The 27,463-nt window shown below is 42.6% G+C and overlaps 2 protein-coding genes across 3 annotated transcripts in view; one reads left to right on the top strand and one right to left on the bottom strand.

The window, feature by feature from the left end:
- Positions 1 to 2,633, bottom strand: part of LOC308128596 (dolichyl-diphosphooligosaccharide--protein glycosyltransferase subunit TUSC3-like) — a gene marked incomplete at its 5' end in the record, with an annotated part of 73,131 nt that extends 70,498 nt beyond the window's left edge. The window contains one exon of the mRNA XM_080494218.1: positions 2,529 to 2,633. Coding sequence (XP_080350344.1) covers positions 2,529 to 2,633 — 105 coding nt within the window. The remainder of the gene's footprint in view (positions 1 to 2,528) is intronic.
- A 6,303-nt stretch (positions 2,634 to 8,936) lies between these two features.
- Positions 8,937 to 27,463, top strand: part of sgcz (sarcoglycan zeta) — a gene marked incomplete at its 3' end in the record, with an annotated part of 343,333 nt that continues 324,806 nt past the window's right edge. For both annotated transcript variants that reach the window (XM_080520696.1, XM_080520697.1), the window contains exon 1: positions 8,937 to 8,997. In XM_080520696.1, coding sequence (XP_080376822.1) covers positions 8,959 to 8,997 — 39 coding nt within the window. In that variant the 5' untranslated portion in view covers positions 8,937 to 8,958. The remainder of the gene's footprint in view (positions 8,998 to 27,463) is intronic.

The raw sequence follows: 27,463 nt of genomic DNA on the forward strand, positions 1-27,463 counted from the left end.
ATTACACAAACACCTCATAAGCAATGACAATTTGTGACAGAGGAAATTAAGTGTTGAAGGAAACTGCAGGGCAAATATGTGATTCTCAATTATTCATTCATACATAATGCGTATTCATATATGTGAATAAGTTAATCTGTGAGGTTATTCATTTATTCTTCTCCTCAGTTGGCTCTTGGCACATCCGTTTGTTGACATCCTCAATGCATTCATTTAAATGTTTGTTCACCTCACATGTGCATTCTTCTTTCCATCATTGCTCTTCTTGCTTATTTAATTGCCTCTTCATTTCCAAAGTCACATCAGGAGACACAAACTGAGGCCAACCCTGCCTTGTTAATAAGAAAGCTGAATAAGAGACAGAAAATAGCTGCAAGTGTTTGAGCTCCTCATTCTCTTTTGTGAATAACCTCATAACAACGGCTAAAAGCCCATCCGTTCAGTTCAGGGTCGTCGCAAGAACATTGAATCAAGTCAACTGGTCTTAGTCGGGTCTCGACCCAGACAGCATGCCTTCACAACAACATATTCTGTTTGGGCACAAGAACTGGAAGTGGTCATGAAAACCGATTTCTGTTGGATGACAAAAGGCACACAGGACCTCAAACTAGTTGGTTCTGTTCGATTACATTTAAAACGTCTTTGCATGCATGTAAACTTCTATTGATGCGTCAATAATGTTCACTGCAGAAAAAAACTAAAAGTCCCCAGAAATACTGTGCAGGTTTGTCCAATTTGCCTTCATTGCCGCAAGTAGAAAAGATCTGATTTGATGAACCTGAGAACTGACACTGCACGCTGCTTCAAAACTAATGAAAAGAGAAGGGAGTTTACACTCCAGGATTTGACAATCAAACTAAGATGAGAATGCACATTTTCCATTTCGTTTCACTTTTACATTATTAATGATGCTTCAGTACGAGACAGTTATTTTCCAAAGTGAACAAAAACCTGAATATTATAGTTTGACAGACAGATCCTGACACACTACGAAGATATGATATGAAATTTCACGCCTATAGGAAGTAGAAAACCTACGCTATGAAATACACCAGTAATAAGATGTTAGTTTGTCTAATTAACACAGGTGTACGGCAAAGAGGTAGAAAGCACTTCGAAATGAGTAAAGGCTAAAGTTTTACGAGAAGATGCAATTGCCTTTATAGAAATATTACAGCACAAACACATTATGAACAAACCACACAGATAACCAGGCATCCACAATATAAATCGTGTGTGTCATGATTTAAAGATAAATTGATTGACCTCTATTTACAAATGTTATATACCCATGTCATCACTGAGGAAACCACAGAAACAAGGCATTGGTGAGGCACAACAAGCATTAATGTGTGGAACTACCACAACCAACAAAGTCGAGACACGGAGGCTCAATAAGACGCAGTGGCAAGAAGTCCCTCAATCATCACTGCACTCTGTTTGCCAAGGAATCATGGTTTTCTTTGACAATTATTATATATATATATATATATATATATATATATATATATATTGCATTAAGATCAAAACCAGCACACAGTTTGTGCTCTTTCGATTTCCAATCTGCCTCTAAACTCAGAGCACACTGAGGTTAGTCGTTTACTCTGCTCCAACACTGGAAAACCTCAAAAATTAATCATTTCAAATGTTGTGTGACAGACATTTCAATGGACAGTTGTGGTGAGTGAGGCTGTTTAACTGTATAGTACTGTCATCATCTTTGTTTTTGTGGTATTCTGGTCTTCGTTTCACTCCTCAGGATCCCGTTCTTGACTTCTCCTCTCCATCCAGCCCTCTCCTCCTCATCCTCACCTAACTACGGAACATCATCCATCCACAGGTCTTTCTCTCTCTCTGTTTATTAATTATGTCTTCTCTCCGTTTGTCCTCCATCATATAACTTCATCTGCACTTCTCATTCAAATTAACTGAACTGAACATGAATTATTCAGTTACATGACTTAATGTTCCAAAGCAATTCCAGGTCACGAATCTAAGGTTTTCCAGCAGCTTGAATAAGTCTCGTTGCAGTTCATGTGAAAATCCCACCCTGTAACGCAATCCATGCTGGGGTGTTTTGCTCTTAGCGTCCCGGAAAACGACTGAAAGCCTGGTTCCAATAAAAGTGTGAATATGTATAATGATGTATTTAATCGCTCACTCGTGTTTTATTAAACAAAGAACGACAGATCACGTTAGAAATGCTGCATTCATCCCCACTTCCGCCTTCTTCCTCACAACGCCGGTCGCAGAGTTAAGACGCTTCCACACACTGTGGAATCGTAGTATTTTAAGGAGCCGTGAATTTACTGAAATCGCACACTACTGTTCCAGAAATACGACCCGACCACCCAGAGGATCCAGAGGATCCAGAGGATCCGGAGCATCCAGAGCCTCCAGAACCTCCTCCAGTCTGACCGAGCGCCGCTAGCTTCACCGACACCGGCTGCTTCAACCTGCCCGCTCCCCGGAAAGCGGAAACACCGCATCGATCGCCGAGAAATCACTTCCAACACGTCAAACATTACCTCTTTCTTCTTTTGTCCTCCTCCGGGCGGCAGACATAGCAGCAGGAGGAAGAAAACGGGCAAAAGCTGCAGGTTGAAGAGGGATTTGGCCCAGGCGGACGCCATGACGGAAGGATGCTATGACAGCGAGGCACGTCTCGGCTACGCCATTGGACCCGAGCGGACCAATCAGCGGGCAGAGATCCCACCGCAGTGTCTCTTGGGAGTTGTAGTTTTCAGAGTGAAAACGTAAGATGAGCGTGAATCCTGCGCACACGTTTTAAAGCGTTGCAGAGGTGATTTCACAAAGATAGATAGATAGATAGATAGATAGATAAATAGATAGATAGATAGATAGATAGATAGATAGATAGATAGATAGATAGATAGATAGATAGATAGATAGATAGATAGATAGACAGATAGACAGATAGATAGATAGATAGATACTTTAATGATCTCCAAGAGAAATTCACAGTTCCAGCAGCAGCAATATGGAAACACAGGGGCATGCAGGGTTAAAAAAAAAAGCAATAGGTAAAATAGAAGAAATATAGCTTCAGTATAAACAATAATTAAGCAAATAATTAAGCAATAAACAAATAATTAAGATAAGTAGTGTGTGTGTGTGTGTGTGTGTGCGTTCATATAAGCGACGGGAGACGTTCAGGGCAGACTGTATTGACAGCTTGTTTTTTTAAACAGCGCTTCTATTAAATCTAATCTTTACACCAAATAAGTATCACATACACACACACACACACACACACACACACACACACACACATAAATGAAATGCATGTTGTAATATTAAAGCCAATGCACCGTGAAACAATCCGTCTGTGTTGCAGTCCTGGAATGTCTCGTTAAACCAAAGCAGTTCATTTATTCTATAGCAGCTCAATCGTGGAAACGTCCCCAAGAGCTGCTGGGCTTGGTCGTTAAATGATGTCCTTTGAATAGCTTTGTGGGATCCTTGTGCGTCGCTAATGTTTATGAACTTTCAGTGTCAAAAGCAGTGTCATATACAACCCAATGAAAGAAATAACTACATGTCTTGTGTTTCTCCAAACAGAAGACCCCAACCTTAAATTGTTGCATGCATCTTCTATGTTGATTCAAAGAAGGATTATGACAAACCTGCAAGCTTGTGTCAAACATGGTTAAGCTGGGCTACAAGTATACGAGTCTCTTTGCAACTAGCAGATCAAACAGTTGTACTTTGAATCATTTGAGCAGAAGAAGAAAGTTCTTCTCTTCTCACAACATCGAGGAACATGGAAATACAGAGAGCAGAGTGAGTGAGATACAAGATGAAGGTATCGAACTATACACGTGTGACAAAGGTGGCAAAGTTGTAGTGCAGGAAAAACTGCATGAAGTTGGATGATTGTACAGAAGAAAATGTTAAAAAAAAACAAGAACAAAAAAACACACACACACCAAAAAATACAACAGGCCAATAGAAAAACCCCTTGTGATTCATCTCTGCACATTTTTCTCAATAGACTACATTTAATATGGTTCATACACCAACTTATGACACTGAAAGATTTGTGCAAGCAGCCCATCTGGTGTGTTTTAAAAGCCAGTAAGTGAGAGATAGCATTAATTGAGCCTGTTTATGGTGCTTTAATACACAGGGGAAAAGAGCGGCAAACAGGAGGCAGGGAGAGAGAGAGAGGGAGGGAGAGAGAGAGGGAGGGAGAGAGAGAGATGGAAGGGGAAGGTAAAGATGGGCCATATCCAGCCAGCGTATACAATTACATGCAAATATCTGAGGTCAGAAACCCCCCTTTGAAAACTAACTAGGTCTAAAGAAAAAATGATTAATTGCCTGACAGCAGGAAATTCATAGAAAAGAAAAAAAGATGCTGAGGCGCCTCTGTTTTGGTTTGCCCTAAGTTACCAAGGAGCGGAATATAAAGGGGAAAAAAAGGCAGATAACAGAAGTTAAGAGGGTGCAAGATCAAAAGAGTGACAAAGACGTAGAAAAAGAAGAAAGTGATCTCAGGAAGATTGGAGCGAAAATAGACAGGATGTATGAATCTGATAAGTGAAGGAGGTGTGTGTATTGAGAGAGCAAAGAAAATGAAGAGTCAAACAAGGAGGAGTGGAGAGAATGAGTGAGGCAGTCATTAATATGATGTTCGCCTTCTCTCCCTTAACCCCTTTACAAAAGACCCTGTGTTCACGATAGTGTGCTGCCTGCATGTGTGTGTGAGGGACTGACAGGGTGCGTGTGTGTGTGTGTGTGTGAGAGAGAGAGAGAGAGAGAGAGAGAGCGAGAGAGAGGTAGAGATCTAAGCTGTGTACAGGATGAATGCATGACAGCATTTGTATTGCTTCACTCTCAAAGGAAAAACCATTAAATTGCACATAAGCCTGTTGCACTTGAAACCTGTAGGAGATTACAGCAGTGTAAAGAACATCCACTTCAAATGGGATCTAATAATGCACAGATCTCCTCAAAACCAGAGCCGATGTTATATTTTATGGACTCAACAGGACCCCCAATGCGGCAGTTTAGACTCGGAGACAAAATATTTAAATGTTAACAAACAATTTAACGGGACTATCCAAGAAAAAAAATGTCCATCAGACAAACGTGCAACAACAAGCAGGCGGAGGCCGGACGAGCCAAACACAATCTTCACAGACCGGGGACTGACACAAAGCAGGGCGAGGCTTAGGAGATGAGACCGCCGTGGGAAATTAACCATCTGACGAATGCTGGAAGTTGAGCTGGAGTCTTTAGCGAACAGGCAGGTGAGTCGTTGATTGGCTGGATGGATGTCAGGTGTGCAGTGGAGGGAGCTGAGGCAGAGAAGGGTGGGACACCAGGGACAGACGGAGACACCAGGAACAGGAGGGGAGCAGGAGACACAACAGACGGAATAGTTGTGAATGAGCAAAATTTGAGTAGTGTGATGTCGTACTCCAAATGTTTTCTTTTTTCTCTTTTAATTATGCTTCACTAATGTCACGATCATGGTTTCTTGTGTTGTGGTATTTTATGGGCTTCTATCAAATGTGTGTTTGTAGTTTTCAGGTTATATTTATTGAATAAACAACCTGAAAACTATAAACGCACATAAACAATAAAAAAGCAATTTAAAAAAATGCATGAACGCATGATGAAATAATAGTTAGCATTAATTAATTAATGCATTCATGCAATAATAAGGCGTTGACTTGTCCAGCCCCAGCTTATCAAGTCTGGCCGCTCGGTCGCACGATTAAAATAAACAAAACAATCAAAATACCCACAATCATTGAAATGCAAATTCACACTCATATTTTCACAGGAAGTCGGAGTTCGGCCAAATCTGGCAGGCAATTTGCGGTGGAATTTTTACTTTACAAAATTACAGACATGGTGTATTTGCATGGGATTAAGGCTCCGTTGACGCGACAACGGTGTTCTGATCCACTGCATCCGGGACGTTTTTATACCGGTTACCAAGGTGGAACTTTGTTTTCACAGGTGAGATTCCCCCCCTGCTGGAGGCGATGGACCATGTTACTGTCACTCCCTCCTTCTGCTCATCCGCCAGTAAACCAACATGGCCGACCCGTCGCGGTTTGACTGGCAGTCGTATTCTAGTTTTATCCTCCATGTCAGTAGTTTGATAGTTGAGACTCTTCCTGGTAGCATTCGATTCCTCATCAGTCAGTTTTTTCACGTTTTGTTCTCTGCACATGCCTATGTGGTTTCATTACAAAAACAAGCAACAGCGCCCTCCCGTGGCCGGCAGACTAGCGACATTGTTGTCAGTGTGTCTGCTGCCGCCCTGGAAATGCAACACTTTTTTTATTTTTAAGGACTAGGCGCTGTCACTTGAAACGTTGTCATGTAAACGGGGCTAACTGAGACTTTTGTCAGACAAATGAGAGTAGTTTCAATAGGAGTATTTGACAATATTGGTTTTTTTTTACTAAGTGTGACATTGATGTTGGAGTTTTTAGTCATTTGTAATATTGATTTATGAAAAAGGGATCTACCCTGGATCAAATGGCAAAAGAAACACTTTCAAGTCCTTTCAAGTATCGGTGTGACCGTGAGGTCTGCCGGGCCTCCACCGCAGGACGACGCGTCTCAGAGCCTCACCTCACCTGCAGTCATCACATGCAACGCGGCAGGTTAACCTGAAGACAATGAAGTTGGTAAAACTTCATCAACTTTACTGATAAAACAGTAAAACGTTGAACTGCAGAGGACAGTAGGTGTCTGCAATCTGGAATCAAAGCTGAAAGAATAAATTAAACTTCATGTTCCGTCTTTAAATGATCGGTGCTCAGGGATTCAGCCGCAATGAAAATCGAAAAGATGTCACTTTTTTTTTTTTTTTTTAAATAAAGTTCAATGTACCGCATCTTTTTTTATGCAATATTTTATTTTTATACATTTTGTTATGTCCCAGGGATGTTAAAGCGAACAGTGTCCCACAAAGCGAGATGATAATAATAGACTACTCCTAAAGAATTCTCACTAAACACCAAATTGTTGGATGGACGTCTGCAGTCCGTCTTCCCTCTCTCCTCCTCTTTTGTCAACTTATGTTGTATTCTGTTTTCCACTGATATGCTATGCTCTTTTCTTTTCATCTCTATACATCTCTTTCTGCTCTTGTCTCTTTGGTTTCTTTCTCCTCTCTGTTGATCTCTGGTATTCGCCTTTCCTTTTCTACTCCCATTTGTTTTTCTTGTTCCCACTCCTCTCCACAGTCCCTCTCTTACATTTGCTTTGCTTTTTTGTGCCGTCACACTTCTGATCTTGTCATTTTGCCCTCTACTCTCTGCTGGTCTTCTTCATACCTCTTTTTTTTTTAACATCGTTTCTCCTCTAGTCTTCTTCTCATTACAGCTCCTTGAAGACATTATTCAAAAGGTGTATTACAGATAATGAAAAGCCCTTGTGGTCGGCAGGCGGCGACACCTTATTATGCAGGAGAAGGATTAGGACACTTTGCACCAGAACAGGGAAGAAAGAAAAGGGAGGAAAAGTTTTGTTAGGGTTTAAATGTGATCATATTCACATTTCTATTCACAGGTAGCCACCGTGTGATTATAGATCAGGAAGGTGCTTTACGTGGATGCACAGAGTGGCTTCAATAATTCACATTAACCTGTACAGAAAGACAGAAGAGAGAAGAAGGAAAGGAAAGGAAAGGAAAGGAAATGGGGAGGGGGGGGGGGGCACAGACAATAATCATAGGCGAAAAGAAAGGGGAGACAAGAGAACAAAAAACATGTTGGGATAAAGAGGAAGAGAGACAAAAATAGAAAGCAGAGAGAAGAAAACAGGGAAAGAGGGATGAGAGAGAGAGAGAGAGGGAGATAGAAAGAGAGACAGAGAACAAGATTAAGAAAAGAGGACAGATGGGTGAGAAGGGTGCAAAAGAGTGAAACTGAGGGGAAAGAAAGAAAGAGAATGATTGAGGGCGAAAGTAAGAGAGATGAGGTGGTGAAATAAGAAAGAAGGGGAGATGAAGAAACTGATGGGGGGGGGGACTCTCCAAACAGCTCCTGCATTTTAAATCTCCTTCTTGACTTTAGAGGCAAAGCAGCGTTGTCGATTCATCTGCCTGATCAGCTCGCGCCCCCTCCCTGTCACCAACACACTGGCGCGTCAGTCATTGAAATTATAGACACCGAGCTTCCTTCCTCCCTTCAACTCCATCCCCTCCTCCCTCCTTCTCTCTCTCTCTCTCTCTCTCCCTCTCTCTCTCTCTCTCTCTGTCTCTGTCTCTCTCTCTCTCTTTTCGTGGAGAGCTGATATCTCTGGCGGTTTGCCGCATGGAAGTCGCCCAGGCGAGGAAGAATCTCGTCTCTCTGATCCGGACGTCTCCTCTCCACTTCGGCTCTCACTGCAGGAGCAGACTCAACACCTCGCGCTCACGTTTACCGAGATTCAACGGGAAATAACGGCATTTATCCGCTGACCGGCCACCAGGAGAGTCTGGATCCCGGCTTCATTCCAGCAGAGGGGGGGGGATTTATTTCGGACTCAGATGTAACAACACAACACCGGCTCGTCAGGTGCGCTAAAGCCGCAGCTTTCCAACATTACGCACGTCTCATTTCCATCCCTTTCCCCCCCCCCTGTTTGGTTGTTTGTTTTTCTTTCTCCCGTCCCCCGCACGGGCCAACCGGGGCCGGAGGAAAGGGGCACTTCTGCGGTATGGAGTCTGGGCTTTACCAGGCGAACCACCGGCAGGCTTGAAGCTGAGCAGAGCCGTGATCACCGTGCTGGAATATTAACAATCCAGTCCAAACTATCATCCGAGGGATGTTGCAGCAGAGTTCGGGACTCTAGAGAGCACCCCAACTTTTCTGGTCTCTGGTTTTGTTTTGTTTTTTTCATTTATTTTATTCCCCGTCCGTCTCGTCTCCTCCGCGGCGGGACTTGTATATCCTCGTGACTGATTTCACTTCTCCACTCTCAGTCATGGACCGGTCGACGTCTTTGGATATAGAAGCGCTCAAGGTAAGACGCTCGCTCGCAGCGCGCGCGCGCGCGCGCCCGTCCCCGCAGAGGGCTGGGCGCGTGCGTGCGTGCATGGAAGGACAGGTGACTGTGGGGTGACTGTGGGGAGCCCGTTTGCACGACTCCGTGACGGGTGTAGCGCGAGGCGGTGCTGGGGGGGGGGTGCAGTGGATGGCTGGATGGGGGAGCAGGTGGGTTTGGCTGCGGAGCGCAGCTGGAGGCTGGACGTGTTGAGACGCAGTGGGAGGTTTGGGTTTGCCTCAGCTCTTCTTCCAACATTGTCTGTTTCCAGTTCCTCTCACACACATGTCGACCGTAAACCAACACTCCTGCAACTGTTGAGAGAGAGAGAGAGAGAGAGAGAGAGAGAGAGAGAGGCTTGCATGTAGCATCAGTGTGTGGGGTAGATTGTATTTGTGCACCTCAAGATGGAACAGAGCTGCTTTAGGTGTGTGTGGGACGCTGGAGCCACAGGGCGCTCGATCCCAACGGGGCAGCAGGTATTCCTCTGAGCAGGGGGGCTCCAGCAAAACCTAAAGGAGCCATGAAAACGCTGTCTTCTTATCGCATCTCCCACTTGTCTCCCTATTTCTGTAAATACCTCTGTTCAGTTTCATTTCCAACATAGTATGTAAACATTCCGTGGGCCTAGAAATGAGACTCTTAATCTAAACAAATCTTCTTGTGTGTGTCTGGGAACAAATTTGGGTCACTGTTTGTTACACCTTCCTCTGCCTGTAGGCTGTTTTTTGGGGAGAGTTTTGATAATAATTCGCCATTACCTCCATGTGGATTTGTAGTTCATGTCCATTTGTCCAATGTCGAGTGAATTACAAGGTTGAACAACAGTACAGAGAAGATCTATATACAGGTCAATACAATGAGTATTGCTGCACTTACTTGTAATCAAAACAAAGGGTGAAACTCTGCAAAATGTGGGGTGAAGCAATTAGATGTCCACCAGGACGCATCACTTCCGGAGCAAAATTATGATCTGGAAATGTGTATTCATATGTTATTGAATTCCACTAGGGGGATTTTTACATATCTATTGATGCAGTGATTGGTAGTATGTGTCAGAAGTTGTCCAAAACATGTGATACATACATATTATAGTGACACAATGAAAACTGCTTCGCATACATTGCACCGAATGTGATGTCGTAAAGAAACGTGAGAGTGTCTACCGTATGTTTCACTGGGTTTTCATCAAGGGAGGTAATGTAGGAAGGAAAGGTAAGTGGAAATGTCCATTTTCTTTGTGCTGCTGCTACTGATAACCAGTAACTGGATAAATCGGCAAATCGATGAGATTCCCCAGCGGTTTGACATTTCAAGTAGCATTTTATGTGATCAGATTTCAGAGGAGGAGACCTTGATGCCTCGTCGCTCCAAATTGACTTTGACTCAGCTGGCTGGTTGATTCAAAGAAATTGAAATTGCCATTCTGATTTAATGATGACCTTTACTGTTAAGTCTTTGAACTCCAACATTCAGAAATGTGACAGTGCTCCAGGTTTTTGTCTCATGCGTGAGCTGCTCCGGTGGTGAGCATCATCTGCATGCCACTTGCATTGACCTGTAACATGGAAAGAGTCCCTGGGAATTGGACCTGCCAATAAGGAAGAATCCAGTGATTTACAGTTTGTGATAACACATAAATTCACCAACAGAGATATTTCCAAAGCTTTATTGTGTGCAGAAGTGCATGTGCAGTAGTACCACATATAAACGCACACCCTGGGCTTTTGAATTTGCTGCTTTTGCTGAACTTGTTTCCCGATCTCTCTCTTGTGGGCTCAATCATAGTGTCCCGCAGGAAAACCCATTTTAAAATATCATCGATCGCGAAAATCCTTGAATCTTCGAGTGACCTGTGATGACACTTTGTCTTTCCAAGTGGTAGCCTTTGGTCACCAATCAAATTTCCACCCCTGTGGTGTTGCTGCATCACTTGGTCCAGTGACTTTAAAGGATTTCATCCCATTCCGCCAGAACGTCTATTCATCCATCTGCCGGGTGTTTTCTGCAGAGCCAGTGTCGTATCCTTGGCAGTGCTGACAACTCTGAGGTTCAAGTGCACCGGTAGTTGGCACACACACACACACACACACACACACACACACACACACACACACACACACACACACACACACACACACACACACACACACACACACACACACACACACACACAGTCACTGCCTTATGCAGTGTGTGCTATTTGAAGTGAAGGTCGTGAGCCATGTATGTGTGTGTGTGTGTGTGTGTGCGTGCATGATCTTGTGTGTGTGTGTGTGTGTGTGTGTATGTGTGTGTGTGTTTACATTCACTGCCGAGAACTAATCCTTCACAACCCACTTCACGACCAACCTGTACGGAATGTAAATCAATATGGCTTCCTCTCATACAGTACACAGCCAAACTGAGTGTGCGGTGGTGTTTTGCTGGCCTTTCAGGCTTTGAAGAAAACTGGTGACAAACATATCTGGCAATCCGATCTAATGAAAAGACAGTGTTGTTTATTTATTTATTTATTCATTTATTTGGTTTTGTAGTTAGTCAAGTGTGTATCTGGTGTGTGACTCGAGCAGCAATCACAGGAAATGAACAGCGCACAAGGAGAACATCGGGACACAGGGGATGTTCTGAATCATATCAAACATACAAATGTGTGTGTGTGTGTATGTGTGTGTGTGTGTGTTTGGCTTTGTGTGTGAATATGTGTGTGTATATGGATGCATGTGTGTTTGGGTTTAACCAAAGACCGATGTGCTTGTAAATCAGTGCAGGTTTCAATATCAATGGAGCAGTTTAAGTGCTATTGATCTTTAGTAATAGCTGCACCATAAATTATATGCAGTATAATAAAGAGAGTCAGATTGAAGTTGACCCTCCAGATCAGAGGCATTCGACTTGTAACAGGAATTAGGAAAGCAAAGCAAAGAGTAAGTTTAATGTTATATAAATTAAACCCGGACATAAAAATTTGACTTCACATAAATAATACTATTTATCTAAACTCGAATAATAATTTCAGCAGCCCGATTTCAATGGAGTACTGTATTTTCCTGTAATTGAATTACACAGTAAACAGCCAGAAACAGTGTTAGCATTAACATTCCAGCAAACTGAAATCGGAGCAGGACCTTTAAACTATGTTGTCTGCTGGTCCCCGGCATGTTTATCAAATATTCCAAACATTTTTCATGCCAACGAGATTTGCAGCGTGAGACAGAACTTGCAAATGGTGACGAGTTACCTGCCAACATGGCTGGCAGAACAAGCTAACTTATGGTACAAGTCGCAGCCAGAAGGATCCAGCATTCGCAGGGTGGCTGTTTTCCCACCCTGGTTGCACTCTTTCACTCAACCTCATTTGGTAAGCACCCAGTGCAGCCACAATTTTGCATTTCTGGCCACTGAGCATCTCGATTGGAGCAACTGGAGGTTCAGTGCCTTTTCCAAGGGCACTTCAGCCGTCGCTGCTGAGGGCTGGGAGAACATTACTCATTCATTCAAGTCAGCCAACCCAAAAGCCTGCCTCCTAACCTTCAAACACGCTCCGTTCCTCATCCGTTCACCACCGGTTTTAACCGCGTTACAAGCAAAACAAACACAAATTGACGACTTGATGCGCTCTCTTTCAGAACTATTTTACATCGCTGGGACTTTCGTGTTTGCCGAAGCTGCCAGTGAGGCAGCTGCGTGGTCGTTTCCAAACAGACTTCATTCTGCTCTCCTGTGACAGTGGAGACGTCCCAGTCAGTCCTATGGGCCGCCGGTTCATTTCTGAATTCATAACAGATAGGCCGTGATAATACATTGAGATTACCGAGTGTGGCACCGCATGAATAACAAAGCCTTCACTGAAGCCAAACCGTTGTGGAGCTGTGTGCCGATGGGAAAGCTGCATTATGGGACTTTAAACCACTTGGCAGTTCCTGGACCTTCTGGATGGAAGCTCACATGGGATTAAGTGCAGAAACCTTGCAAAGGCTGACATATTGACATGTGTTGGATTTGTGTCACATTTATTTATTTAAACAACCAAAAAACATTTAAAATGAGGAAAACAAGCCTAAACTCATGGAAGAGTATGATAATTGGAAGTTAACTAACAAAGAACTTTCTCCCCACGGCTTCTGATGGCATTTAGAAAGAATTGATTATACCTCTCGTTCTCAAACAGTTTCGTCTTTGTGCACCAGATTGAGATTTTGGATCCTGGTTTGAGTATTCCAAAATAACACGAATACACAATAATACACCATTTCTTTGTTTCTGATATCGGCCTTCAGGTTTTTACATATGTTGGAAATAGAAATGTGTTCTCTCTGCCGTGGCTGTCAGAAGAGATCACACATCTTTCTTGTCTCACATTCCTGGTTACTTAGCGCTCACAGCTTGTTCTCATCTGCTACATCTGGAGCCTGACAACTGTTGTGTGATTGACTGGAAATTCGAAGTGGAGGCGATGCAAGCTTAGCCTTTCTTTCCCATCACTTCCCGGGTGTGGCGCACTCCAACGTCTTGAGGATTTTGAAATCCATTTATGAATGATGCACAAATGTCTCTGTTCTTGCAGTGAAGGTATTTAACTTTCTTAAGTTAAACTCACACAGTTTGTGTTTCTGTCACTTGAATTAAACTGTAAGAGTGTCTCACTTCTAAAAGAGAAGTTTCAACTGATGAAGATGCCCATTTTGCACTAAAGCCTCGATAACGTGTCCTTGTGTTGCTGTTTTTATGTGAATCATCAAACATTCATTCTTTGTCATTGCTGATTGCTGTGTTGGTATAAAAAGCCACCATAAACAACTGTCCTGTTTTCTATGATGTTATGACGCCTTCATAAAGGATCCAAGGTGCAGACTTGGAATCAAAACGGCATGCAGACTTTATTGAAGATGTTAATCAAGTAACTACAAACAGATGAGAATCAACAGATGAGTTTAAGCAGTTCATCAAACGGGGGCAATGAACGGATTAGACCACACAAAGATAGATCGACTGACAAAGGCACAAGGACATATACACATTATACACATTATACACATTATACACATTATACACGATGACAGAGAGGGAACAGAAATGCAAATTTATTGTACCACATAATTAAAAGTATTGTATTTCAGGGGGAATTATCACACAACCATCATAACCAAATATTAAACCTTTACCATGTCCGAGGCAGGATTTAGCAGGATACAATCAGTCGTCACAACTCGCAGTAGCTTTACACTGATTGGTTCCCCAAAAACGTGTCGGGTCGTCTGCGGCAGGCTGATTTTACTACGACACCTTCATGAAACAGCCACAGTATCATACATTCTGCCTTTTTGTGGATTTATGGATCATACATTGTATAGTGGGACAAATTATAGTACCAATATGGTAATTGTTGTACACCTGGTAACACTGAACGGGAAAACCAGACCCAGATGGTACAATCAATCAGGTGGAGCCAATAAAGAGGGAGGGGCACAAGGCCACATACACACACAAAAGAATATGAGGACACTAGAAAAATGTGTGACAAATGAGAGCCGACGTTTTATGTTGAGATGATGGAAGGTGTCGGCAGCTGCTCAAAGTAACTACAAAGCTACTTGGAATCTAACTCAGTTACTTAAAAAAAAAAAAAAATCAGCAAATTAACTAAGTTAAAGGATTTTTTTCCCCACGCAACTTTTCAACACTTCTACATGGTTCCTATTGGTCCACAAACATTGTATATGTATATGAGCTGGACAGGCTCCGCCCACATGCCCATCTTGGGAGGAGAAGGAAGTGCTTCTCCTCCTTATGCCATGTGCTATTGTTTACATGACATCTGTTGCTAAGTTATGGAGAAACACTGTTCAACCAAACCCATACGAAGCAGAATGTCGGCTTTGCAGAGTCTGAGCGGTGTGTGTCTGGGCTTGGCAATCGTTAGATGATCTTTTTGTTTGTTTCTATGATTAAATGGGGGCTCAGGATATCCTCCTGTCTGCTACTAATTATGATCATTAGTAGAGGATCATTAAATGATCTGATCTCACATAGTTAGATAAGGAGGTCAGAGTCACTCAGGTTGGTCTGAATAGTCATTTATGTGCTGTTCAAACTGCACATTTCTTTGTAAAGAAAATATTGAGTGCAGCTGATTAACATATTCAGACACACAATATGTTTTACTAACATTCTGAAACGTCCTGCTGCAGCAGCAGAGTCCCAACTTCTTCAGGAGCGTCTCCTTCTGGTCACATTCTGCTTCATATGGATTTGGTTAAACAGTGTTTCTCCTTAAATTAGCAACAGATAGAATGCAAACAATAGCACATGGCACTAGGAGAGGAAGCACTTCCTCCGCTTCCCAGTATAGGCATGTGGGCACCTCCAGGGACAGACTCCTTTTACATACTGTAGCTTCCCTTCCTGCTTTTAAATGGTGATCCCCTCCGATGGGCGTGGTTTAACGTAAACAAACCAATCATCAAAAATGAAAATATATATTCGCCTCCTCTTTAAAAAGGACAGTCAAATAAACAAAAGCATGTTCTACAGCAAAACAGAAAACAATCCCACTCAGAAACAAAACAAAAATTAACAATTCATCAAAGTGACTCCTGATCACGTGATCTGTACTTCTCTCATGCGCTCATAAGCCTGGACTCACCTCCGCCCCGTCTTGGCTGTCAGTGTCCACTGCACCGAGGCGTCATGTCACGGTAAGACTTCTATCATTGTAGACGCGTGTGTGCGTGTGCGTGCGTATATAGGTGCGTGCGTGCGTGTGTGAATGTTTGCACAGGAGAAACAGTCGGGGAAGCAGGAGATGAACTAACTGCATGTCGTGATGTGAAAAACGGAGGGAACGTGAGGAAATGTTTGTGACGTGTATGTTTGTGTGCAGCCTGCGCGACGCAGGGCGTGTGGGTGTGCGTGTGTGTGCGCGCGCGTGCGCGAGTGTGTGCCGCTGCCCCGTTACTGACGGCGTTGCTCCGTCACAGGGGCTGTTAAAGGTTAACTGAGAGTATTTAGACGGTGTGTGCGTGGCGCGCATACATATTCATGATCGTGAAAGAAGTTTTCAGAATGTTTGTCAGGCAGCAGAGCAGAGTGATTCACACTGTGGCTCCTCCACTGCCTCGGATATTCACATAATGAAGAAAAGCAGCTGTGCTGCACATTATGCACCTATTTGCCTTCCTCCTTGATTTCAAATCAGAAGATTGAAATTGATTTATTCATAAAGAATGATCTGTGACGTATGTAGCGCACTGCTGAGAATGGACACAGCTGGTTTAATGCCATCAAACGTGCATTGCTTGTTGCTTCTCCCTAATGAATTGACATTATATTGTTTAAAATGGGATAAATAAGAAACATACCAGCATACACATTTCCTTCCTTTCATCAGGCGTTGGATTACAAATAATTAATGTAACCTCACGAATCCTACATCCAATTAATTCTCTATGTTCCCAAGGTTTTATAGAATAATAATTGAAATAATAATTGCCTAAGGCTATGTTAAATTTGAGTGTAAAAGTACATATGTATCTATGTTTGTGTCCTGCACTGATTATTTACGTCTGGTTGATCAATGTATTATTGGATTCTCTCCACAGCTCACAACCACTGTTTTTAATTAGTCTAGATATAAGGGACCGTAGAGTCACAAGTGTGAAATACAGCATGATGTTGGTTGCAGGGGGTGAATATAGAACCAAATTACATAGCCATTGCGCAACTACAATACATTTGCTTGCACAAGCGAGTCAAGAGGTCCTTCACTAATTTTACTATCTGTTGGTAACGTCAGGTTTGTGAAAAAACCTCGGGGGTCTAAATGGCGTACATTTGTGAACAGATACTCATTGAATACAATAAAACGAAATGTAACCTGCCCTTCGCTGGCAATACCAACGCAGTCATGCAGCTTGTTATCCAGCATGAGATGAGGAATGTGCAAATTATGAGCTTTAAAATGCATTTATTGAAGTAAAAGGATGATTGGTAAAAGAATGCAGCTTTTTCCTGACAGCAAGTCTTTGTTCAGTTAAACCAGATGACTGCAGGAAGGCGACATATAAAGCAACACGCAGACTGGTGGGATGTTAAGGGAAAAAAATCCGTATTTGCCACCAACCCACATGTCATCTATTAAGATTATTTCAACAAGTATAAAACACCTTGTCAAGTCAAAGGTTAATGAGACGCAGGCTAATTAGAGCATATTTGATTATTCTCTCGGAATGCAGCCGCTGTGAAGGCAATGTTTTGCAGAACCCAGTACGCCCTGCCAGTTAAGCTGTGTGATCTGCAAGTAAATGATGTTGGAAGCTAAACACACTCTGCATGAAATTACACGGTGAACACTGACTACATTCAAGCGGAATTTACTCAAGCATCCAAGATGTTTAAGGGACACGTGCACCACCCCCCCCGAGTCACAATTGCTGACATACAAGACTTTTTTTTTTCTTTTTTTTTTTAATCCCATGGGGAGGAAATTATAGAAAAAGGAATGAGTGCAGATATGTGCTGGCTTCTAGAAGTGTAGAGGACAGAAGTGAATTGGACTGCAGAGGTGTTCTGTAAGTGGAGAGAAAACATGATGTTGAACTTGGCCCTGGGGGAGGATCCAGGGTCCACATTACTGTACTGCCGTTCTAATAACACACACACATTCTCAGGCTTTCTGGGGACATTGAATTGACTCCACAGACTTCAGCTGACCATGAACCTTTATATAAGGATTTAACGTTGGGGGGGGGGTGTAGGGGGTGTAGGGGGGGGGGGTTTGTTCCCAATGCGTTGACGTGCGATCATGCTGATGTCCTCACCAGTCCAGAAAAACAAATGCTTTATTCACAGACAACATGGGAATGAGCACAAACAAGTGTTGCCTCAGGTGTGTTTACTGTGTATTTCAGCCCAAGTTCACCACTCATGGCAGTAAACACACACACACACACACACATGCATGTCCCCATAGAGCTAAGAGCCCTCAGCCGAGCAATCAGTCCTAACGGTGACTGATGCTTCACCTCTCTACCTGCCACTCAGCCTCTCCTCCATGAGCCACGGGGTCCGTGTGACGGTGTGTACGTGTTTCCGTGTATGTGTGAGAGAGACTTTTACTTCCCGTGTTAACCAACCCTGACATAAGGGAATACTTTCCCCGCTTTATGTTCTGCTGTACTCCTGCACCTCCATTAGTTGCTCTTGCGCTGCAGTCACTTTGTGTGAGTGAGAGCCGGGAAATGTGGGTCTTCACAGAGCCGGAGTGTGAGAGTGTCTTTGCATGCCGGATCAAAATTAGTTCAAATGCAAATCTTATTGCGCTATGCACTTTTTGCAGCAGCATTACGGCTTACAGAATGAAATGTTTCCCGTGTTACACAGTGTGTTCCAGTTGCCATATTTGGATGTGAATATTCTCCTCCTTGTTCTCTCCATCAGGATATTTTGATTTTGACTTCAGTCACACTGCTTCCTGGTTTATCTCCGTTTACGTGGGTGGACTCATGGCGTCAGCTTCTTAAGACCTATCTTCCTATATTCTAGTACAGCTAGAAGCAAATAACTACCGCAGTTAAAAAACCAAACATTTTCGACACATGAGAAGAACGTGGTCCTCTCTTAAGCTGAGGTGATGTCGTGCGTCTGCTGAAGTGTTTACTGGAGATATATTTCATACAGCTTTTTGTTATTTGAAGGAAATGTAGATAAAGTTGGCCATGGTTACAGCTGAAGAAAAAGTCATTGATGTACAATTGCTAGAATGCCCCTTTATTAAATCACAATGTACACGACACCCAGCTGGATGGATCGTGAACATAAACACTGGGAGCAGAGCTCAGAAATGCAAGATCTGGTATTTTTTTCTTCTAGTACTCCGAGTTGGGAGCAGTTTACTGTGATCCCACAGTATTTCTGGGTAGTTTCAAGTAGTTGCATAACCCTCAAAGCATTAGGACCCTCAAACAAACTGCTTCACTTTGAAATCCAGATATCATGGCAGTTCACAAGAATGTCTATTAATTTGAACACATTATCAACAAAGGGGAAAAAAGAGATGTTTACATTTTTCAGAAATTAATTCAGAAGAAAATCGAATAACCTGATAGAGGATGCACAGAAAGGTTAAGTTTTATTTGACATTGTGGTGTGATCTTAATAAACATACATGATAAACATGATCACAGAGGAGTGTGAAAGCAGGATTCATCCAATTAGTTGAAAAAACAATTTCCCTCCATAAAATGTCAATGTTTAATGGCAACCTTCTACCAATTGGTGAGATTTTGGACTAAAAATTACAACAGTGTGCCCGAGAATATTTAAAAACCAAAAGGGATGAGCAAAGTCACATTGACGCATCATTAGGGAACAATAGAGTCCCGTGAGAAATTTGACCAATTCATAGTGTATTCAAATATTAAGCACACAAAACACATTAAAATCTGCGATTTTCTGTCTCAGGTGCACACTGCCAGGGTCAAGCATTCCATGGACTTGATTTGTGTAAAGTAGATGGATCCGGGAGAATCGTGGAAACATATTCTTTACTTCATTAACTTCTAAGATGTTTCAGAAGACCAAAGCTGTGGACTGGAGCTGGGCAATCTGTCCAAAGTCCAATCTGAACCGTTTGGGATTGCTAATCCCCGATGTGATTGCCGCTGCACATCCACACTGACAAGTGTGAAGTTCATTTCTTTTGATTTGTCAATCTAGAATTCTCTGTACGTTTTTTTTTTTAGGCATGCAATTTATTGCTTTGAAAGCCATGTTCTGAAGTTGACATGTAGTTTGTCTACAGACGCTGGTTCTGTGTCTCCAGCGTGAGACTGGCTCGATCACAGACATTAGTTCACAAGTACAGTTGGTGGCCTACTTGGTGTTTTAGGTCCTGTTTACACATAAAATATAGAACAGCAATGGAATTTATTCATTCTAAAAGTTTCACGTTCAGCCATACACACTAAAAGGGCATCAAAACACTTCTTTGCATATCAGGCTCCTTTAAACTGCGTCTTTCTTCATCCTATTGGTCAAATAAGTATCTACCGTATGTAAAAGATGTCACTACATCATGTGAAGAATGAGTTGATGTACAAATCTACATTGTTATTGTGGTAGAGCCACTTAAAATGTATTCCTGTTCTGTACATGTGCAGTGCTGCACGTTCCAGAGATGTTTTTCCTCTATAGTAGATGTTTCTCGACTTTACTGAGATGTGGAAGCGACAACAGGTCATCAGGAAGTTTTGCGGGCAGCAGTGTGATCAGTCTTTTCTTATTAACTGGAGTGAAAATCACATTTCGTTATTTGCACAGTGATCAAGGCTCATTGATACTCACCCTTGATAAGTCAATTGCTTGAGTTTGTAGCCTTGAGGTGATCTATTGCTTTGATTATGACACTGACAGTCAAACGCTTATGTCAGCTAATTTCCCACGAGCTCAAGCATAAATTATTGTTCCGATTGCCACCGTCTTAAAGCCGCAATTACCGTCAGTATACCTTCACTGTGATTTCTCACATTCTCAGTGACGACCTCAAGCCAGGGTTGGGCGTTTACTCTTCTGCAGTTTGCTCCGGCTTCATTTTAAATACTTTACAACCATTCCTTTTGAAATATAATAACACTTATGTGTCTGTCCAAAACGCTGATAGATATTGGTGCCATTTTAACTGCCGTCTAAAATTCTGTCTCCGATTTTAATATGAGGTGTGTCCTGTCGTGAAGGAACCTTTACATCTGCCATCATGTGCGCGGCTGCAGGCCGCGTCCGCCTGTCCGGTCATGACAACTTAATAGACTGCCTGTCCCAGAGGAACCAATCAAAGGCTCGCGTGCATTACGAATCTCGGTTGTTTAAAACTCCCTAAATTGCCATGATCAATTGAAGATCGCTGCAATACGACTCGGCGTGTCAACATTTAATTTCTAAATTGAATTATGGAACGACGACAAGGCGATCATGATCCGCTAATAACTGCCTGGTCCAGTTATGGCAGACTAATGATCACTTGTGCTACATAAATCAATGCTTTTTTCAGGACACCGTATGAATAGTCATGAACATATTTTTTTATAAGAGCACTCATAATAAAAGTGAATGTTCTTTGCAGCAGGGATGACGATTGAGCAGAGACAGTTTGACCAACCTTGGACTCCGAACCCAGAGTCTCCTTCACGTGGGTCTGCACATTGTACAGTAAATGCCCAAAACACCCATTTTTCTCTCCTGCAAGTCACATGTCGCGTGAGTTTGTCATTTTCCTGCAGCACAACTCCGATCATGTGCCTCGACTTGGATGTCATTCAAAGAGACTGTAGACGTTACATTGGACTGGCTGGCTTGTGTTTGAATTTTCACCCACAGTCTTGTCTCGTCTGTCACTTTGTGGGGCAGCGATTCAGCCGCCACTCAGCGCGTCAACTCCAGATCCCAGCCCAAGGAAGTATTAGGATGAAGTTTTTTGCTCGGATGAACATCAAGACTTAACAGGAAAAACTCCATTCCAGTTAAATCTTCTTCAGTCAAACACGTTTGCCAGTATTTCATTACATGAAACTGAAATTGAGACTGATTGTGTTTCCTTTTCATATCTAAGGTCTTGGATTATAATATGAACTTAATGAGGAGCAACTTATTAGGTGATTTGTATTTTCACACAGTTCAATAATTTTTAAGTCAAATGCAGATGGACTAATACAACATTTGTGGGATGTTTGTGGTAACTTGCAAAAAACTGCTCTACAAAACCAGAAAACTTTAGATCTTTGCCACCTTCTTTTTTTATCTGAAGTTTAAAAAAAAGAAAAGTGCACTTGGAGCTCAGAAGGATGAGGATTAATAGCTTTATGATGTATTATCTTATCCCCAGAGTGACATTGGCCTTATGTGTTTTAAAAACATGGTTACCATACTGTACACACACACACACACACACACACACACACGAGCAATGACCCTCTGACATTGCCTGGTCCATTGAAACCTCCTCGGGGGTGTGTGTCTGCTGGTTCTGGTGGTGTTTCACTGGTGAGGCTCCCAGTTGCCCCCGGAACAGGATTGTAGCCCAGCTAGTGGCAGCAGGCCACTGCCTCCCAGCCTGTCAACGGCCCACCCCTCCCTGGAAGGAGGATTCACTCTCTCCACCCTCACATGGCCTTCGCTCCTTCTTGTATTTGTCTCTTTTTGTGAAACGGAGTCCCGCTTTATTGATGATGGGTGAAAGACGAGCTGCCCCTCTGAGTAGATTGACACAAGCGGCAGATATATGAGCCAGAAGCAATCGGAATAAATGCCAGTCCAATCAAATATAAGCACTTCTATCTGATTGAAGCAGGTTGTGTAATGCGAACTGTCAGGGCTTTCTGCACTTGCCTGTTATGCATCACCACGTGACATGAACTGCCTCGCGTTGGAATAAAAGAAAAAAAGAAACTGGTCAATGCAGGAGCGTCGCTGTTGCAGCTTCAAAAGGAATGGAATAAATATAAGGAATGTTTGATTCATCTTGCTTACAAATCAATCTTTTGTTGCTGATGGGCTTCTGGGTAAAGCTGGATGTGGGATCATGTGTTCATGTCACAGACGGTCATTGTTACCATGCAGTAGAAAACGGCAATATGGGATTGATTGATTGATTGACTCAGAATTGAGATCCTTGGTGCACATAAACACAGTTTGACGACTTTGTCCAGTGAGGTTGGATTGACAGGATGGAAACGCAGCTCACCTCTATGACCAATTCATACTATTTGGCGTCACCAACCACAGCTAAGATCTTTCTCTGCAATAACAAGCTCAAAGGCCCGGGGGGGGGGGGGACATGAAAACCCCCTCTGGTGAAAGCCAGACTTCACCACTGCACCACCATGCTCGTTCCTCACTTCTCCAGTTTAAATTGAGTAAATCCATGTACCTTTCCTCTCAGCAGCAAGGTTGAGGCACACGATACCACGACTTTCCATCTGCAGTACTGACCTTTTTTTGTTTTTTAATGGTATATTACTAAGGACTCATTTCATCTGAACTTTCTACTCTGTTCTTGTGCTTCATTCAAATGACAAAAAAAAAAAAAAACAATTATATGCCATCAGCAGCAGCCTGAAGTGGATTTAGGAGTTGAGTACTTCATTAAATAAAATGATTAAATTGGCGAGGGGGTATAGCCCCATGGCCCTGAAGATACAAAGCATGCGTGTGAAAGTAAACTTCGGCTTCATGACGTGATGTTCTATACTCCTCCAGGTGGGAGGATGACTTCATCCTATATATGGGAGCGACTTGAGCCGGGATGATATGAATCACGACACAAAGGAAACACTGCAGCAGCAGGCAGGCAGGCATCAGGTGCAATAGTTCACTTTGCACCGGCGCTCCTCCTCGTAGTGCTCTATATGTTCCGGCAGTATAGCCCGGCACCTTTACATTATCCCTACAGCAGCACAGTGCATCTATCTGAGAGCTGGATCTGCCTTCCTGTCCCTCAGTCCCTGACAAGTAAATCATCTCTTCTCCTGCTGTGACAGCGCAATCCTGATGTCTGTCACTCCTGCAGGGCAGGCTGGGCCACACACACGCACACGCACACACACGCACACACATGCACACGCACACTCACACAAAATACAAGTATTTACAGTGCCATGCAGGAACAAGCAATCACTTCACACACACACACACACAGGCACTTTTCGTCAGAGGGGATTCTCGCCCACTCAAGGACAGAGCGGTGACACCTCATCATGAGCCAAATGAAGCAAGAGTGGCACAGAGAGGAGGTGGAAAAGAGGAGAGATGGAGGGATGGATGGAGCGGAACGACACGGCAATATGGAGGAGGATGAGTGGAGATATATATACCGGCGAGGCGGCCGGCGCCGGGCGCCAGATTTCCAGGGGCATGAAATAGGCTCTGGGAAACGTGGAGGGACAGACGAGAAGACAGATAGTGAGAGTGAGGGTGAGAGGTACATTAGAAAAAGTAGAGAATGAAGAAAAAAAAACTGTTTTTGTAAATGGTAGGATGAAAAAATGATTAAAAACCCTAACGGTTCCCCGAATCCTCTCTTCAAATTAGACAAACATTTTAAGCACATTTGATTTAATTGTCAGTTACACAATTCTGGTCAACAGGTTCCATTACCTGAATTCAGCATTTGTGCCAGTGTGGACCTTAATATCAGCATCTTTTACATGTTGGATTATTAGTTTGCCAATGAAAAAAATAGGAACACACACAGTGTAACCTTTAATGGAGTATAATTACTAATGTGATTAATTGGTTTGACATTAAATTTAAATGTTGAGAACTATTTGACACGTTCTGATTGATTTTTGTATAACTTGTGTGCTTCAGTAGTTTTTCATTGCAGCTTCAGATCGGCTTTCTTTAACTGAAAGAAACACATTCACTTGGAACAAATAGGAGAAATACGTGAGCTTACAAGTTTGGCAGATTGGAAGAAGGTCTGAAAACTAAATGTATTTATCCTTACTGCAATTCCCCTATAGCTTATGATGTAATTAAACATCAGGCAAAGGAGCATCAATGTGATCATGTTTGAAGGTTATTTTTCTCAGTATCAGCTTCAGAACTTCAAGCAGACACTGCTTATCTCACATGTTTACTTAACTCGTGCTGCTGTTTCCGTCACTACACTACTATATATATATATATATATATTGGAAATCCACCAATTTGGTCGATGTGTGTTTGTATTGGAGATACTGTTTGCACAACATGTATGTTTGTTGTTATTTCTACATAAATGCAAACAAAACTTTGCATGACTTCAAATAAACATGTCTTCTATTGCTGTGTGCTGCTTGATGCTTGTTTGCATTGTTTAATAACCTGGTTGAGTAGTATTATGAAGAATGTTTGTTATTGTATCTAGATGTACTCATTCTAGATTGTGGATGAATTTGGAGTAGATGAACAAATGAAAAACTGTATTTACTTTGGCAGTCCTGTTTTCTTACTCTGTTAATTCCAGGAGAAAAAGAAATGGAACAGCAGAGTGGCAAACGTCGTTGTATTAATTAGGACATGTACAAATCTTCTAAACGTCTAAATGAACATGAATTATTCAGGATGGTGCAAGGTCTTTGTCCTGCTGTTATGACATGGAAAGAAGGAAGGAAGGAAGGAAGGAAGGTTTAAAGAACGTGTGTTGAAAGGCAGAGCTGAATTTGAGAACAAGAGATCAAGGCAGACAGAAAGTGAAGGTCAGGGTGACCGTAGTACCGCACAAGTCTCAAACGGGGAAAAGATAGTGTTTATATTACTTCTTCAACCTGCAAATTTCTATAAAATTGTCAGCTTTTGTCATCCTGACCTACACATTCAGGTCTTCTGAAACTCGCCTTGGCTGCTGACACGTCCAAGCCCGATTTTATCCAGGAAATTGACCGACACACTGTGAACTGATACCAGGCAAGAATGTATGTGTTGGTACATATACATGCATATACATATATGGATACAGGGCAGTTGGCACCATTATTTGCACCTGCTGTTTATTTCCACCTCTGCACATTAATCATTGTTTTTAGCCCCCATTTAACAGGAAGTTGTTTTGAGAAGTCACAGTAACATTTGATTATTTATTTAAAGGAGGGAACAGAAAAATACAACCCTTCCTTTTGTTTCCCGAAGACGACAAAAAGAAGGGATGATGAAAATGAAGGGATTAGTTCAGCTGCTGCTGGCAAACTTTGGATCGAGGCTTCGACCCAGAAAGAGGAACTCGCTCGCAAATGAGAACACAAGCAATCCACGCACACACGCACACACACACACACACACACACACACACACACACACACACACACACACACACACACACACACACACACACACACACACACACACACACACACACACACACACACACACACACACACACACACACACACTCCTGGCTGTGACCTGACCACCCACAGAGGTGTGTGTGTGTGTGTGTGTGTGTGTGTGTGTGTGTGTGTGTGTGTGTGTGTGTGTGTGTGTGTGTGTGTGTGTGTGTGTGTGTGTGTGTGTGTGTGTGTGTGTGTGTGTGTGTGTGTGTGTGTGTGTTTAATTGATGACCTTGTTAAAGTAAATGATCAATAGCAATAGGTGAGAATGGGTAATTGGTATTGTCCCTTCATCTACCCTCTGTAGCACTTTTTCCGCCCTACGGGGGGGCGAGAGCCGATCTCAGCTGATACTGAGCAACACACAGGGTCCGGCACACACAACCACACACAACCACACACAACCACACACAACCACACACGCACAGCTACAGTCAAGTCGGAGAACCACATTCAAATATCACGCATACCCCAGAAGGCCCAGGGAGAACATACAACGTGAAACAAAATATTTATTTGTGTTGCAAAATGAACAGAAATTATTCAACATGGAACTTAAGAAATGTTAAGAAATGATTAAAAGAACAAACTAGAAGTGAGAGTTAGAGGATATTGAAGCCTTGTTGAAAATATTTCTTGAGGTGATGCAGAGATTGCAGGTCCTTTAAACAGGCAGCAGTCAGGACAGCTGATGCCCTGAGTGGGAGGGGTCTTTCTTAAAACATTCCCACCAGGAAACATTTTGACATCCATGGTACTCAGAGGAGGAATTCCACAAGCAGTATTTTATCATAATATCATCAAAGGAATGTAAAATGTGTGTGATCTGTTTAGTGAGCTTTCACCAGTTTTTCAACTGTTTGTGTCTTTTCCGAGCAAAATAACAGTTTTTTTTTTTATAAGAGCACTTCTTTATTATGAGCAGGTTTCGCTGCCACCATATATGCTGAGAAAACAAGGTTGTAGCTATCTGAGCAAGATAACATCTTAAAAGAGGTAAAACGATTACCTGCTCGCAATCGGTGTTTTATCACACTGCCTGCAAAAAACAGAAACAATGAAAGTGAACAATGAACGTGTGTCTATATACATGCACATGGAAACATTTTGTATTTCGTATGTATGAAAGACGGAGCATGAGGATCAATGCTCCCTGCACAAAACAATGTAGAAAAGAGAGGGGGGGGGGGGGGGATAAAGGGGTGGTACGGCAGCCTGAGTTGCTTGTTAAACACTGTTTTATCAATGCATGTGCTGCGATTCTGTTGCTTCTACACTTGTTTGCTCTCAAATAGCTCCACATATTGTTTGTGTCGCAAAAGGAGTTGGGCAGCTCATGTGCCTTTCATTCTAGAAATTGAAAAGTGCATTGTGGCAAAATAACTCATTCCTTTTTCTTCTTGACATGAAAGAGACTTATTTTGATATTGCACTGTGATTTTATTTATTTATATATTTATAGATATATTTTTTTTTAGTAGACTCTCTTGATCTCGTCCTCACACTTGTCTGGTGTGCATTCATCTGTGTGCGTGTGTGTGTGTGTGTGTGTGTGTGTGTGTGTGTGTGTGTGTGTGTGTGTGTGT

The sequence above is a fragment of the Blennius ocellaris genome, assembly GCF_963422515.1.
Source record: "Blennius ocellaris genome assembly, chromosome: 3".
Taxonomy (NCBI): Eukaryota; Metazoa; Chordata; class Actinopteri; order Blenniiformes; family Blenniidae; genus Blennius; species Blennius ocellaris.